The 15940-nt window shown below is 61.1% G+C and overlaps 1 gene segment (V, D, J or C); it reads left to right on the top strand.

Moving 5' to 3' along the window:
• Positions 1–5314: 5314 nt before the first annotated feature.
• Positions 5315–15729, top strand: LOC129633968 (immunoglobulin heavy constant delta-like). The segment is given in 9 exon segments: positions 5315–5387; positions 6291–6614; positions 6755–6844; positions 8512–8577; positions 8822–9145; positions 9250–9570; positions 13919–14078; positions 14424–14613; positions 15619–15729. Coding segments are annotated over 9 exon segments (1659 nt in total).
• The last annotated feature ends 211 nt before the right edge of the window (positions 15730–15940 follow it).

The raw sequence follows: 15940 nt of genomic DNA, 5'->3' as shown, positions 1-15940 counted from the left end.
CCGCTTCCTCGTGAAGGTTTTTTTCCCCCAAGCCACACTCCTGTGGGCTGCATATCCTGAGCGCTGAACCCACTGCTGATGGGAAAGGGATGTGTGTCTCCTCCCAGGCCAGTGGCGCCACGCCAGGGTGGTGTCTTGGGGCTGGTCCAGATGCAGGAAGATGGCCGAGTTGCAGATCCCAGGACTGGTTTCCCAAGGTGGCCTGAGCTGGGGCCTCTGTGGGCATCCGTGAGGACCCTGCCACCAGCCCCAAGGATACCCTGTCCCTCTCTGCCGCCATTCCCGGAACCCCAACCACGGCAGGGCTTGTCAACCTCGGGTTCGCGTGGTGTGTGCAGGAGGGACTCGGGAGGAGGCCGGTGTGTGTGCAGCACACCGTGCCCTGAGGGAGCACGAGACCTCACCTGCAGGCCAGAAGACGGTGCCTGGAGGGTGAAAGGAAGTGTCAGGTGAAGCTGCAGAGAGGTGCAGGACTGGAGAGGCACGGAGGAAAGGCCTGGAAAGAGGGGGCAGCTGGCAGCGGGACGGGGACAGGGGAATTAGCCCTCAGAGATAAGCTGCGTGGGTCCAGGTGGGGGCCGACAGGGGCGCCGGCACGCTCGGGCCCCGGGGAGGTCCAGGGTAGGGTGGGCGGTGGGATGGGAGAGGACACCCCGGGGGCCAGGGCAGGGAGCTCAGTGAGGGTGATATGGCTCTCCAGGGAGGAAATTTCAGGGGCAGGAAGGAGACTGGGGCTTCCCAGGACGCCTCTCATGGGGCCGCCAGGGGCCTGACAGTGACTGTCCAAGGGAGTGGGAGTGGACCTGGTCCCCAGAGAAGGCCGTCTCCCAGCAGGAGGCTCCTGGAAGGCATTTCTGGTTAAACACTGTCCTTTGCGGCCCAACCCATCAGGCAGGGGAACGTTGGGTGAGGGGCTCCACGGCAGGCAGGGTGCCTCCAGCAGGGGAGGGGGACGGCTGCACGGAGGCTGAGGGGCTGAGGTCAGGACCTGTGGGCTTGTCTGAGGGCCGTGACGACAAAGAAGCACAGGCCAGGTGTGAACAAAAGGAGCTGGCTCTCTCCAGCGTGAGGGAGGGCCCAGGGCCGAGGTGTCAGCAGGGCTGGCTCCTTCTGGTGCTCCACGGGGAGTCCGTTCCCTGCTCCTGGGGGTTCTCAGCGCCTGTTGGAATGTATTTCCTTCAGAGGCTATCAACTGCTCACTTATATTCATTTTCAAAGTCGATGTTTAAGAAATTAATTTGTCTCAGGTGCACTTTATCAATGCATTGGTACACTCTTTAATGAGTTACTCCTTCAAGGTAGTTAAGCTGAGACCGTGCGCATGCCGTGTGCACTGAGTGTGCTCACAGTCGTAGCTGGCCGGCTCCCTCCTGGCGATGAAGCAGCTTTCTCAGTGCGGCTCCCTCACTGCAGAATGTTCAGGGCCGCCTTTCGGGTACCCATCTCAGGACAGACTTGGGTGAAACGGGGGCATTCATCGTGAGTTACTCTGCTACACCACTAGCTGGGGGACTGAGAGGATGCCTGGTGGGGTGGCAGTCAGCAGGGCCTGGGACCCTCTGGAGGGACAGTCTCTGCTCTGAGTCCCCAGGCTCGCCGAGGCTGGGGGTCTCCTGGGACTGCCCGCAGCTGGGGAAGTGCGGGCCTGGCCTCTGCCGCCAGGCCAGTGGGCAGGTCACGAGTTAGCACAGCGAAGGGATTCAGAGGAATCCGCCCAGGTCAGAGAGCCCACAGGACGTGCCAGGGACTAGGCACTGGGCTGTGAGAGGCAGGAACCGGTGCAGCCAGACTCGCTGCCCCTGGACATCTGCACAACCCCCCTCAACTTAACATCTGGTTATGTCTTCATAAGCCCAACATAAGTTGAAAGTAGTTTTAAATTCCATTTAGTGTGCTTTGCAGGCCAAACACCAGGGCTTATCTTCACCTTCCTTAAAAGGCTCAGAACACTTACATTAACTGACACTTGGGTAAAATCATCTGACTCAATCCTTGTTGTTGCTCCGTTGCTCAGTCGTGTCCAGATTTTTGTGACGCTATGGACTATAGACAGCAAGTTTTCCTGTCCATCACCAACTCCCGGACCTTGCAAACTCATGTCCATTGAGCCAGTGATGCCATCCAACCATCTCATCCTCCGTCTTCCCCTTCACCTTCTGACCTCAATCTTTCCCAGCATCAGGCCCTTTTCAAATGAGTCAGCTCTTCACATCAGGGGGCCAAAGTATTGGAGCTTCAGCATCAGTCCTTCCAATGAATATTCAGGACTGATTTCCTTTAGGGATTGACTGGTTGGATCTCCTTGCAGTCCAAGGGACTCTCAAGAGTCTTCTCCAACACCATAGTTCAAAAGCATTGATTTCTCAGCATTCAGCCTTTTTTATGGTCCAACCTTCACAACCATACATGACTACTGGAAAAACCATAGCTTTGACTAGACAGCATTTGTCAGCAAAGTAATGTTTCTGCTTTTTAATATGCTGTCTAGGTTGGTCATAGCTTTTCTTCCAAGGAGCAAGTGTCTTTTAATTTCATGGCTGCAGTCACGGCCCGCAGTGATTTTGGAGAATAAGAGAATAAAGTCTGACACTGTTTCCATTTTTCCCCCATCTATTTACCCTGAAGTGATGGGACCAGATGCCATGGTCTTAGATTTTTGACTGATGAGTTTTAAGCCAGCTTTTTCACTCTCTTCTTTCACCTTCATCAGTTCAGTTCTGTCGCTCAGTCATGTCCGACTCTTTGCGACCCCATGAATCAGAGCAGCCAGGCCTCCCTGTCCACCACCAACTCCCGGGGTTCACTCAGACTCACATCCATCGAGTCAGTGATGCCATCCAGCCATCTCATCTTCTGTTGTCACCTTCTCCTCCTGCCACCAATCCCTCCCAGAATCAGAGTCTTTTCCAATGAGTCAACTCTTCCCATGAGGTGGCCAAAGTACTGGAGTTTCAGCTTTAGCATCATTCCTTCCGAAGAAATCCCAGGACTGAGCTCCTTCAGAATGGACTGGTTGGATCTCCTTGCAGTCCAAGGGACTGTCAAGAGGCTTCTCCAACACCACAGTTCAAAAGCATCAATTCTTCGGCGCTCAGCTTTCTTCACAGTCCAACTCTCACATCCATACATGACCACTGGAAAAACCATAGCCTTGACTAGACAGACCTTAGTTGGCAAAGTAACGTCTCTGCTTTTCAATATGCCGTCTAGGTTGGTCATAACTTTTCTTCCAAGGAGTAAGCATATTTTATTTCATGGCTGCAGTCACTATCTGCAGTGATTTTGGAGCCCAAAAAAATAAAGTCTGACGCTGTTTCCCCATCTATTTCCCATGAAGTGATGGGACCAGATGCCATGATCTTCGTTTTCTGAATCTTGAGCTTTAAGCCAACTTTTTCACTCTCCACTTTCACTTTCATCAAGAGGCTTTTTAGTTCCTCTTCACTTTCTGCCATAAGGGTGGTGTCATCTTCATATCTGAGGTTATTGATATTTCTCCTCACAATCTTGATTCCAGCTTGTGCTTCTTCCAGCCCAGCGTTTCTCATGATGTACTCTGCATAGAAGTTAAACAAGCAGGGTGACAATATACAGCCTTGTTCTTTAGTTCCTCTTTGCATTCTGCCATTAGAGTGGTATCATCCGCATATCTGAGTTGTCAATATTTCTCCTGGCAGTCTAGGTTCCAGTTTGTGATTTATCCAGCTGGGAATTTCATATGATGTACTCTGCATATAAGTTAAATAAGCAGGGTGACAATATATAGCCCTGACATACTCCTTTCCTGGTTTTGAACCCGTTCATTGTTCCATGGCCACTTCTAACAGCTGGTTTTTGACCCGCATGCAGGTTTCTCAGGAGGTAGCTAAGGTGTCTGTCATTCCGTCTCTTTAAGAATTTTCCAGTTTCTTGTGATTCACAGTCAACGGTTTTTACGTAGTCAGTGAAGCAGAAGTCGATGTTTTTCTGGAATTCCTTTGCTTTTTTTTCTATGATCCAGTGGATGTTGGCAGTTTGATCTCTGATTCCTCTGCCTTTTCTAAATTCAGTTTGTACATCTGGAAGTTTTCAAGCCTATTTTATTAATGGAAAGTGCAGATCGTCTGGTGTAATTTACTGAATACTGAACACACACACACACACACAAAAAAAAAACAGAGCAGTTTTCAAGGCCCAGGGTGGCCGTGAGTGTGAGTTGCTCACCCTCCTGGGCACCGGGGTCGTGGCTGCAGCCGCGGCACTGCCCAGCTTCACAGCGGAGGACAGACTGCGTGTCGCAGGTGGGAAAGATGGAAATTCGAAATTCAAAGTGCAGTCTCTCCTGAATATGTGTTGCTTCCACAGCATCATAAAGTCAAAGATTAAAACATTGAGTCGTGAATCAGGGACCTCTTGTATGAGACGTTTGTTTTTACACCAAGGGGAATCAGAGGTCTATTTGTCTGAATTCCTCAAGTGACCACTGCCCAGCCCGCTCAGCTTGACTTTCCCTAAAGACTGTTTCTAGGAGAAAGCGGCCAGGGCTGCTCCCCTTCCCTACTCTGTGGATAGCTCAGGTGTTTCACACCCACAGGGACCACTTGCCGCGTCCACACTTAGGTGTTCAATGCAGCTTTGGGGTTCAGATGGTCGCTGTGTGCTACAGAGTATCCTCTTTCTCAGCAGAACTTTGTGATAAAGACAGAATTGGGAGCAGGTTCAGATAAGACGCATTTCCCGTGGTTTTTAATGAGGACATTGGCCAGAGAGCAGTTAGTCACCAGGACTCTTTTAGACCTGGGGCAGGATCTCAGGCCCACGGCAGGTGCCCAGGCGGCCAGGCCCCAGGGACGTGTGCCCAGGCTCTCCTCTCCCAGAGAAGCAGCGCTGCCCGCCCAGCAGAGACAGGGCCTCTGTGTGAGGGTGGCAGCGTCGCTGGGCCTGCGAGGTGCGCTGCTGCTGCTGCTGCTGAGTCGCTTCATTGGGCCCGACTCTGTGCGACCCCATAGACGGCATGTCACCAGGCTCCCCGTCCCTGGGATTCTCCAGGCCAGAGCACTGGAGTGGGTTGCCATTTCCTTCTCCAATGCATGAAAGTGAAAAGTGAAAGTGAAGTCGCTCAGTCGTGTCCGACTCTTAGCGACCCCATGGACTGCAGCCCACCAGGCTCCTCCGCCCATGGGATGTTCCAAGCCAGAGCACTGGAGTAGGGTGCCATTGCCTTCTCCAGTGAGACGCACTAGGGAAACTAAGGTCGCCAGCAAGCTTTTCACCCAGAGTGGAGGGTGGTGGTGACTGACGGCTGGGAGAAGGGCCGGCTGGGCCTGGTGTGGGGATGGAGGCCTCAGGCACCCAGCGGAAGGGGCGAGCAGGCTCCCAGGAGGAGAAGCGGGAAGAGGCTGGGAGGGGTGAGCCCAGCTGGGCAGTGTCCGCAGACCAGGGGCTTTAGCCGAGGCCACGGGTCTGGGATCTGACCCTTTCTTGTCAGGACCACTGGGCTTTCAGGTCTGTGAGGGCAGCCCTGGGCCGCCCACAGAAGGCTTGAGCTGGGCTGAGCTGTGCTGAGCTGGACTGAGCTGGGCTGGGCCAACTGGGTGAGCTGGGCTCAGCTGGGCTGAGCTGGGCTGAGCTGAGCTGAGTTGGGTTGATCGGGGCTGACTTGAACTGGGCTGAGCCAGGTTGAGCCGGGCTAGGCTGAGATGGGCTGAGCTGGGTTGGGCTGAGCTGAGCTGGGCTGAACTGGGTTAAGCTAAGCTGAGTTGGTTGATCGGGGCTGGGCTGAGCTGGGCTGAGCCAACTGGGTGAGCTGGGCTGAGCTGGGTTAAGCTGAGCTGAATTGATTGGGGCTGGGTTGAACTGGGCTGAGCCAGGTTGAGCTGGGCTGGGCTGAGCTGGGTTAATCGGGGCTGGTTGAACTGGGCTGATTATCCAGGTCCAGCAGTAATACACTGCCTGGGCTTGACTTGGGCAAGCTGATGAGATGCTCTGGGCTTGCTTAGCCTCTGCTGAGCATGGTGAGTCTAGCTGGACTGAGATGGCCGTGCTGGACTGTCCTTGCCAACACTGGGCTGACCTCAGTGATCTGGTTGTGCTGAGGACTAAGGGCCTGAGTGTGTATCAGTCTTATTGATGACCCCAGACCCCCGGGCCAGGCCCCAGGTGGCTGAGCCGCGGGCAATGAGGGTGGGCTGGCAGGGCTGAGTGTGCCCTCTGCTCCACTGTCCCAGACAGAAGGTGGAGCTGCCCACACCCCCTACCAGCAGGACGCCTCTCACCTCCCTCTTCTCCTGTGTCCTCTCTTGGGTTCCCAGGAGGTGAATCGCTCCCAAGAGTCTTCCCCCTGGTGTCCTGCGTGAGCTCCCCGTCCGATGAGAGCACGGTGGCCCTGGGCTGCCTGGCCCGGGACTTCGTGCCCAATTCTGTCAGCTTCTCCTGGAAGCTCAACAACAGCATGGTCAGCAGCGAGAGATTCTGGACCTTCCCCGCAGTCCTGAGGGGCGGCTTGTGGTTGGCCTCCTCTCAGGTGGCCCTGTCCTCCTCAAGCACCTTTCAAGGGCCGGATGACTACCTGGTGTGCGAAGTCCAGCACCCCAAGGGAGGAAAGACCATAGGGACCGTGAGGGTGGTCCCCAGAGGTGAGCCAGGCTCTGCCCATGGCCAGGGTGGGGGCAGGGCCAGGGGAGCCCACCCCCGCCCTTCCTGTCCGCCTTGCAGCCCCTCCCCCAGGGCACAGCGCATTCTGACCCTCACCTGCTCCCTGCTCCTCTGGTTTCAGCATCGACTCCAACCCCGACCACATTAGTGCCTTCTCTGATATCCAAGTCAGAGGGCTCCGACAAGGCCGTCAGCACTCAGAGCAGCCCAGGTGAGCAGCCCCATCCACGCACACCTGTCTGCCCGTCCCTCCGCTGCCACCTTCAGGCCGCCCTCGAAGATGTCTCTGTTGAGTCCTTAAGTCACACCTTGAGCCAGGAGGGTGGGGCACTGAACTCAGGGGCACCGACTGTGGGCCAGGCCCGGGCTGGGCACTGCCAGATGCCACCTCAGGCCCCTGTGTGGCCCTCAGCCCCTCGTGAACGGGTGAGGTGCCCAGATCACACTGGGAGGTGCATGGTGAGAGGGAGGCCCACAGGCCAGCTCTGGACTCCCATGGTCCAGCCCACGCTTGGAAAAAGTGTGGAGCTGAGACCCTCACAGAAACTGTGCCGCCTGCCAGCTGCCCTCCCTGCCACCTGCACCTGGCTCCAGCTTCTCTGAGTGCCGGGCACCCAGCTGGGGCCCAGAGTCACCCCTCACCCTGGACGCACCCCTGGCCCAGATCAGGAGCTGCTAGAGGGAGCTGGGCAGTTTCCTCACCGGCCCCCAGGCCACTGGCGACCCTCCAAGAGGGGACCCTGGCTGTGATGTCTCCCTGGGCAGCCCCTGACCCAGCCTGTGGGCCATGATACCCACAGTCTGGGGCAGAATCTGCCACCGATGTGCACGACCCCTGGGTGTGGGGTGACCTTGTCAGGCACACAGGGTGGGCCGAGTTAGGAAAGAGGTGGGCCCTGCAGATTACAGGGTCACCTCGGGGTCGGGGGGCGCTGCGCACAGCCAGCCCTCCCAGAGCATCAGTGGTCAGCCCTGACCAGACTGCTGCAGCCACGCTGCCCGCCCAGCAGCCGTGGGGGTGGGGGCTGAGCTCCGCGAGCACAGGCTGTGCCCTCCTGCCCCAGGGCTGGACTGCCCTCCAATGGGGAGTGACCCTCCTGGGGCCCAGGGCCTGCTGACTGCAAGAGCCCAGCCCTCCCCTCAGGGCATGGTCCCTGACCCAGACACGGTGCAGCTCGAGCACAGCCTGAAGGCCAGATGAATCCTGAAGCCAGATCCCAGCAGCCGGGGCTGGCCTGTCCAGCTCTGAAGCGGCGTTGGCCTGTCCACTTAGAGGGATGAACAGGACAGAAGTCCTGTGTGGTGGCAGCACAGCCTCAAGCACCTGCTGTCTGGGCCTTTATAGGAAGAGTTGGCTGACCCCTGGCTGTCAGAGACCCATGGCCATTCGCTCAGCTGACCCCTGGATGTCAGAGACCCGTGGCCAGTCGCTCAGCTGACCCCTGGCTGACAGAGACCCGTGGCCAGTCGCTCAGCTGACCCCTGGCTGTCAGAGACCCATGGCCAGTCGCTCAGCTGACCCCTGGCTGTCAGAGACCCGTGGCCAGTCGCTCAGCTGACCCCTGGCTGTCAGAGACCCGTGGCCAGTCGCTCAGCTGACCCCTGGCTGTCAGAGACCCGTGGCCAGTCCTCACGACTCCTTTTCGTCGTAAGCTGTCCTGGCGATAGTCAAGAGGGCGGCCCCCTGGCACTTAGCGTAGATACTCGCAACCACCAAGCGGGCAGCCAGGGTCCCACCAGGGCCAGCGCAGAGCTGCGGACACTGGTGGAGGAGACCCTCAGATGACGGCCACCCCTGGGGCTGAGGATGTGGGGAGGCCTCAGCCCCGGCCGTCTGTGGCGCCTGGAGGAGACCCTGACTCCCCCCACTCTCCACAGCGCTGGCCACCAGCCACAGCCAGACAGAAGCCCGGACACTGGCATGTCCAAAGGACCCCTACAGAGGTCAGTCCCTTGGGACAGGGGGAAGAAATGTGGAGTGCTTTTGGGGGCACTTGAAACAGCCTGCTTGCAAGCCAGACCCCAGCCCAGTGGTGGGCAGACCCCTGCCCTCTGCAATTCTGGAAGCAACAGAGTCCAGGGGTCCCTGGGGAGAGGACTGGCCTGGGGCCGGGCAGGTGCCGCTGGCCAGCCCTCAACCCCACCGCCCCCACCAAGACCCCCACACCTCTCCTCCCCCTCCCCGCAGACTGTCAGAACCACACCCAGGCCCCCAGCGTCCACCTGCTGCCCCCAACCCCCCAGGGCCTCTGGCTCCTGGACAAGGCCGAGTTCACCTGCCTGGCCACGGGGCAGGCCCCGCCACTCGCCCGCTTCTCCTGGGAGGTGAACGGGCAGCCCCACAGCGGGGCCCTGGAGGAGGGGCCCACCTGGCACATGAACGGCTCCTGGAGCCAGAGCAGCCGCCTGGTCCTGCCCAGGTCCCTGTGGGCCTCGGGCTCCAACGTCACCTGCACACTGAGCGGCCCCGGCCTGCGGTCGCCGGTGACCCTGACGGCTCAGAGAGAACATGGTGAGGGCAGCCGCGGGCCCCGCGGCACCCCGGCCACCTCCTTCCCCCGGAGACCCACCCCCTGGAGCCCCAGATGACGAGCATAACACGGCTTCTCCCCACAGCCGCCTCAGTGCCCAGCAATCTGACCCTCCGCACTGTGACCACGCCTGGCCCCTTCTCCCCTGCCTGGCTCCTGTGCGAGGTGTCCGGCTTCTCACCCGTGGACATCCTCCTCACGTGGCTGGAGGGCCAGCAAGAAGTGGAGCCTTCCCAGTTTGCCACGGCGCACACCACGGCCCAGGCTGGGCACGCCTCATTCCACACCTGGAGTGTCCTGCGGGTCTCCAGCCCCCTGAACTACACGGGGGCCACCTACACCTGTGTGGTCAGCCACGAGGCCTCCCGGACGCTCCTCAATGGCAGCTGCAGCCTGGACACTGGTGGTGAGTCACATGGGCCCGGGGCTCCATCTGAGTGGCCGGGACACAGGGAGGGGAGTAGAGGGGCAGCCCCGGAGGCATCGGGCAGCAGGGACGCGGCCGCTCTATGTCGGGTGCCCCGGGGCTCTTGAAACCTGACAGCTGCCCCGCTGGCCCCGGACACACGTCCACATGCTGCACACCAGTCCAGGAAGGGCGGGAGGTGTTGCCTGCCCCCCAGGACCAAGCAGCCATTTCCCACCAAGATGCCCGCCACAGGGCACAAAGCAGGGGCCTGCGCTGGGCTGGGAGTGAGGGCGGCCTCCCTCAACAGCTGCCCTCTGGGGTCATCCAAGGCTCCCCAGCTCCCAAGCCCCCCACCCTTCCGGGAGCCCAGTCAGCACCTGGGAGGCCACATATGCCCAGGACGTGGGCTGGACTTGGGCTCCCAGAGGGGCTGATTCGCACACACCCACAGCGGCCCCTGACCGTAGGCCTCCTGGAGGAACGCAGGGCAGGTGCCACAGAGGAGGGGGTCTGGGGGCCCAGGGCTCGCCCTCCCCTCTGAGGTGTCCTCCCCCGACACTGCAGCATGCAGCCCGGCCCCGCGAGACCACGGTGGACACACCAGTCAGGGAGGCTGCAGGACACATGGGCCGGCAGGCGTCCAGGTCCCCAGTGCAGGGGCCGGCAGGGAAGGTGTCTGACGGGGGCCCGAGGCAGTGGGCACTGGGAGAGGAAGGCTAGGCTTGCCCAGGGTGCAGGACCTAGCCTGCAGGCCTGAGCTGCTGTGGGCCCCACGCCGAGCAGGGAAGACATGCAGACCACAGCCCAGGCCCCGACACCTCGCGCGAGACGGGCCTCGCAGGGTGCGCCCTGAAGGCCACGCAGGGTGCCCCGGGGATCCGCCGCAGCATGCCCACACCCACCCCCGTCACACACCCCCCAGCGGGCCCCCCGCCCACACCCCCGCCCCACACACCCCGTAGGGCCTCCTCCTTTAGACCCAGCCTGCCCCCACCCCGGACAGGCTACCTGACACAGCCTGGGCACTGTGCGGCCTCGAGTCACAGGACACTCTGAACCGGCCTCCCCCAGAGGCTTGACCCAAACCTCCCACTTTCCTGTAGGGGCCAAAGCTATGTCCAGCAGCCAGGGCCACACTCTGTACAGGGCGAGTGGCAGAGGCTGCGGGAGGCCTGGCCAGACCCCAGGGCCCCTGAGGGGCGGGGAGAAAGCCCGGCTCCAGGGGGCTGCAGCCAGCACCAGCCCCGGCCCCAGGGCTGACCAGCCGCCGGGCCTTCCCTGGTGGGCCCTCCTCCAGACCAGAGGAGGACGGCCAGGCTGCTCCCTGTAAGGCAGCCTGGGTCTCCACAGCCGGGGCGGCAGCCCCTGCTCGCTGGGCAGCTCCCCCCGTTCTAGCACTGCTGCCTGAGGGGTCTGCTGCTTTCCTTGAAGGACTCCCACGCCCCCCAGCCTGCCCCATCCACCTGCATCGGAAGGCCACCCCTCAGTCCCGGCTCCAGGCCCAGCCTGCCGCCACTGCCCTCTTCGCACAGGAGGCCGCTCGCCGCTCGACCAGGCCTGCAGCTGTGGTGCTCGTTCTCACAGAGTCGCAGCCGGAGGCTCCCGGGGCCCGGCCTCTGCCTCCCGTCCTGCTCTGGGAGGCTCCCGGGGCCCAGCCTCGGCCTCCCGTCCTGCTCTGGGAGGCTCCCGGGGCCCGGCCTCTGCCTCCCGTCCTGCTCTGGGAGGCTCCCGGGGCCCGGCCTCTGCCTCCCATCCTGCTCTGGGAGGCCCCCGGGGCCCAGCCTCGGCCTCCCATCCTGCTCTGGGACGCTCCCCGGGGCCCAGCCTCTGCCTCCCGTCCTGCTCTGGGAGGCTCCCCGGGGCCCGGCCTCTGTGTCCCGTCCTGCTCTGGGAGGCTCCCCGGGGCCCGGCCTCTGCCTCCATTCCTGCTCTGGGAGGCTCCCCGGGGCCCGGCCTCTGCCTCCCGTCCTGCTCTGGGGCCCCAGGCTCCTCAGCCACGGGCCGCGTCTCCCGAGAGCCTGCGTCAGCCCGGCCCCCCAGACTGCAGCCCGGGCCCTCTGCCCTCTGTCATCACAGAAGCCAAGACACCCGCCCAAGTCCCGCGCCCCTCGAATCGGCCCCTTCTGTCCGAAGACCCCACCCCAGCCCTCCTGTCCCTGCCAGTCTCACGGCCCAGGGCTGTCCCCTCAGCCCACCCTCCTCTCAGCTGCCGAGGTGACCTTCAAACACCCATCAAAGTTCTGCTTCCACTTAGGATGTAGAAGCTAGGTCAGCCACTCATGTAGTAACAAAAGGTCAATGCCAAATAAACTGTAAAAATCATGTTTATTTAAAGTCTCAGACGAGCCAAGGACTCATTGTCCAACTGGCCCAAATTCCTAGGTCAGAAGAGGCTGCTGGCAGGTATCCTCAACCTCAACACAGGTGGACAGAGGCCTGGGCATCTGTGAGACGAGAGGGACGTGACGGACCAGCCAGGGTTTAGTCCCCACACAGGCTGGCCCAGGGTGTGGGTACAGGCGAGCCCCCCAAAATCCCCTGGGCCCATGACCCTCCACCCAGGGATTCTGCTGCGAGCAGCCCCTGAGAGCAGGCGGGGCCACAGCAGGAGAGGTCCAGGCTCAGAGCCTTTCCCGCCGGGAACAGGGGCCTCACCCCACTCCCACGCTGGAGGCCAGTAGCCAGGGAACCCGCCACCCAGCCCAACTCAACTCCTGGTGAAAACACAGCTCCTCACGCTCCCTGCCCGACAGAGGAGAGTGCGCTCACTCCACAGAAAGTATACACGCGTCACCGATGTCACGCTCACTTTCTGTCTGTGCACCATGGCCGGCGTGCAATCAGAATCCCCTCAGCGTGCAAAGAAGCAGAAAACTTCACCCGTAGTCAGTATGAAAACAGCAAATAAAGCCAGACCACCGTGACCCAGACCTTGGAGCTGAAAACAATTGCGATCATGTTCTCGGCTTAAGCTCTGCGGGTGGCTCCTGTTGCCTTGAGAAAAACATTGTGCCCCACGGTTTCACGGGCTCTTCCCAAAGGGCTGCCCCAGCAGAGATGGGTGAAGGGGCGTGACCTTTCTCGCCTGCAGTTCTTCTCAACGTGGCTTCTCCAACCTGAGCTCTTTCCCGCCTTCTCATCCCGGCAGCTGCTGCCTGTCATTCACACGAGCTCTCCTGTGTGTGAGAAGACCTCCTGACCTCCGTGGCTGGGCCATGGGGCAGCCGGGACGCCTGGCCTTTACCCGAACGGAGCGCATCCAGGGGGTCCTGTCATCGCATTTAGCCGCCTCACCCACCCCCAGACCACTCACCCCCGCATTCCATGTGTCTAGGACAGGCTCCTTCAGGTTCTCCATGGCAAAGGGCTGCTGCCTTTGAAAAATTTTCCAATGAATCATGGATCCATAGCATTGTAGAACACAATATGAACTCATTAGCGGAAAACTGAGATAAACAGAAACCAAGATGCATCGCTATTTCATCATTAGATCCCACAGAGGGCGAGCACAGTCTCCATGCTTACTTCCTGTGCCTTGACCAGCGGTTCCTAGACGGCAGCCCTGCAGACCCCACCTCCTGCAGCTCTGGTCAGGCTCAAGGGGGACTCCCAGGGAATGAATGCTCATGGAAAGAGGGACTAGGAAGTCCAGGCCGGGTGATGGGTCCCAGGACTTAGCACTTCCTCCCTGCCCCGGGCCCTCCCACTGGACTGGAGCGTGACTCCACACGAGGGTTCTGAGCTGGCCGGCCCATCCTGCCCCAGCCCCCACCCCAGGTCCAGCAGGACTGACTTCTGATGCACAGACTCAGCCCTGGCTTAAAGCCTCTAGTTCCCAGCTCGGCCTGCCCTGGCCTCCTGTGCGACACCTCGGCCAGCTCCTCGCTGCAGTACGCAAGGCTCCCGTCTACTCTTCCAACTCAGGGCCCTCGTGATGCCGTTCCTCCTGCTGGGACACGGGCCCGGTCTCACCTTTCACCCTCACACAGCAGCTGCTTCTACGAGAGGCTGTCGCTGCAGCCTGCAGGGCGGGGCCTGAGGATCCACATCGGCATGAGGGCTGCCCACCCGCCCCCGCACTCATGCTGGCATGAAGGCCGGCTTCAGGCCGTCTGCCCCACCGTGCTTGTGCCCCTTCCAGCTCTGTGCCCCGTCGGGCCCTGTGACCCCTCTGTGCCCCATCCGTGTCCTGCAGGGAGAAGGTTGTTCACACGGGGCCCCAATGCCAGTGGTGCCGTGTGGGGGACTGTGGCCGTGCCCCACGGGCAGACTTCTTGAGGTCAGCAGCCTGCTGTGTGCTAGGGTGGGCGTGGGCCAGCCCTCAGTAGCACCCGCTCCCCCACAGGTCTGGCCACCTGGCCGCGCTGGAGCCAGGATGAGAGCAGCGACGACGAAATGGATGTGGAGGAAGCCAGCCCACTTTGGCTCACCTTCCTGGCCCTCTTCCTCGTCACTGTGGTCTACGGCGGCTTCGTCACCTTCATCAAGGCAGGTGGCCCGGGCAGGTGGGGCCCTATGTCCAGAGACAGAGCCCCTAGGGTTGGCCAGGGTTTCTGAGGGAGCCGCACTCAGCCCTGGAGTAGGACAGGTGCTAGGACCTGCTCCCCAGGGCCACGGGGAGGTGGGGTCCCCAGCTCGGCTGACCAGGGGTCCTGGGCCTCAGAGCCCCAGCCCCTTCCTGACCCCGGGGCTTTTGCTGCAGGTGAAGTAGCCCTGGAGAGCAGACGCCAGCTCCACATGGACAGAACCTGGCCTCCATGCTGCCTGCTGCTCCCGGAGGGCAGAGGAGCCCACACTGGACCCCACCCTGCGCACAGAGGCCATGCGGCCCCACACTCGGTCCACCACAGAGCCCAGCCCCCAGCCCAAGAGGAGGGCATCATGGTGCAGAGAGGGGGCCCCCGGCTGGCCCTGCAGCCCCAGAGTCGGTGGTCTTGGCTGCAGCCACTCCCCCCCTCTGTGCCCACCATCTGCTGCATAAAGAGCTTTGGTCCTTCCTCCTGCCTCCCATTTCTGTGCCCCAGCCCTCAGATCTTCCAGGTGAGAGCGCCCAGGAAGCCGAGGGCAAACACCCGAGCGGGTCCACGCACACAGGAGAGGCGGGCAGCGTCAGGCACACAGCAGGGGGCTGCCTCGGGAGGAAGATGCCGAGCCTACTGCGCTGAAGGGACTGCACACACCAGATGCGTGTGTCCACACCTGCACACACATGCAGCCCTCACACATAAGCATGTGTGCACCTACAGGTGGGGCTACACCCTGCACACACAAGCACACCCACACGCGTGCAGACACACAAACGCAGGACATATGCCTGTGGGCATGCATGCAGAGGTCTGCATCCACACGCACGCACACACATGGATTCACACTCAGAGACATGAAAGCACATGTGCCCATGCACCACTCAGGTGTGCACATGCTCACACACACACAGGAGAGGGCCCTAAGTGGTGGGAGCGGGAGAGGCTGGGCACACAGAGCCCCCATCAGATGGCAGGAGGCACCCCTCACGCCCCTCATGGAGGGCAGGGTGTGGAGGAAGGTGCTGCCTGAAATGGCTTGGAGAAGACACTGGCACTGGTCAGCTCCTGGTCACTCCTGGCCCTCCTGCCGCTGTCCAGAGTTCCCGAGGCAGGCGGGTGTGACCCTGGGCCCAGGCAGCCCCCAGGCAGGGAGGCCAGTGTGGCAGACACCCTTCCTCGGTGCTGGCCTCGGGCGGGTCCCGTCTGGCCTCCCCTCTCAGACCAGGAGGAGGGCATCCCGTCTCTGGCCAGTCCCAGTTTTGGACACGGTGTCTCACTCCTCTTGTCAGCTCTGGACTCCACACCATTCGTTCCCCTGCTCACTTGTTAGTTCCCCTGCTCACTGCTGGGTCCACATCTCACTGGTTAGTTCCCCTGCTCACTGGTTGGGTCTGGTTCTCCTTGCTCACTGGTTAGTTCCCCCTGGTACTGGGCTTCCCCCTGGGCCCCCATCCAGCCCCCTCACCTGGCATATGGCCAGCAGCACCTGTCCACAGCTCCTGCTCGCCTCTCATCCCAGACATGGACCTTACTGCATGTGTCAGGCCTGGAGGTCAGCAACGCATCTCACTCCCAATACACCCAGCACCACAGTTCTAGAGAGCAGGCCGACCCACCCTACAGACACTAGTCCAATCCCGTAGCCTCTGAGTGGGGGCTGAGCTTGGCTCCTGAGATGGGAGAGGGGCCTGGCACCTTGGCCTTGGGCCATCACCAGGCCCTCACAGGAGGAGCCGGGGGGCTGGCAGAGCAGAAGGCCTGAGAGGCGGACGCAGGACACAAGTCTGCTGACTCTGAGGATGCAGGAGGGGCCATGAGCCGGGTTGCAGCTCTGGCAGGCG

This window comes from Bubalus kerabau, chromosome 19 (assembly GCF_029407905.1).
Source record: "Bubalus kerabau isolate K-KA32 ecotype Philippines breed swamp buffalo chromosome 19, PCC_UOA_SB_1v2, whole genome shotgun sequence".
In the NCBI taxonomy this organism is placed as follows: Eukaryota; Metazoa; Chordata; class Mammalia; order Artiodactyla; family Bovidae; genus Bubalus; species Bubalus kerabau.
This window is presented reverse-complemented; position numbering and strand designations above follow the sequence as displayed.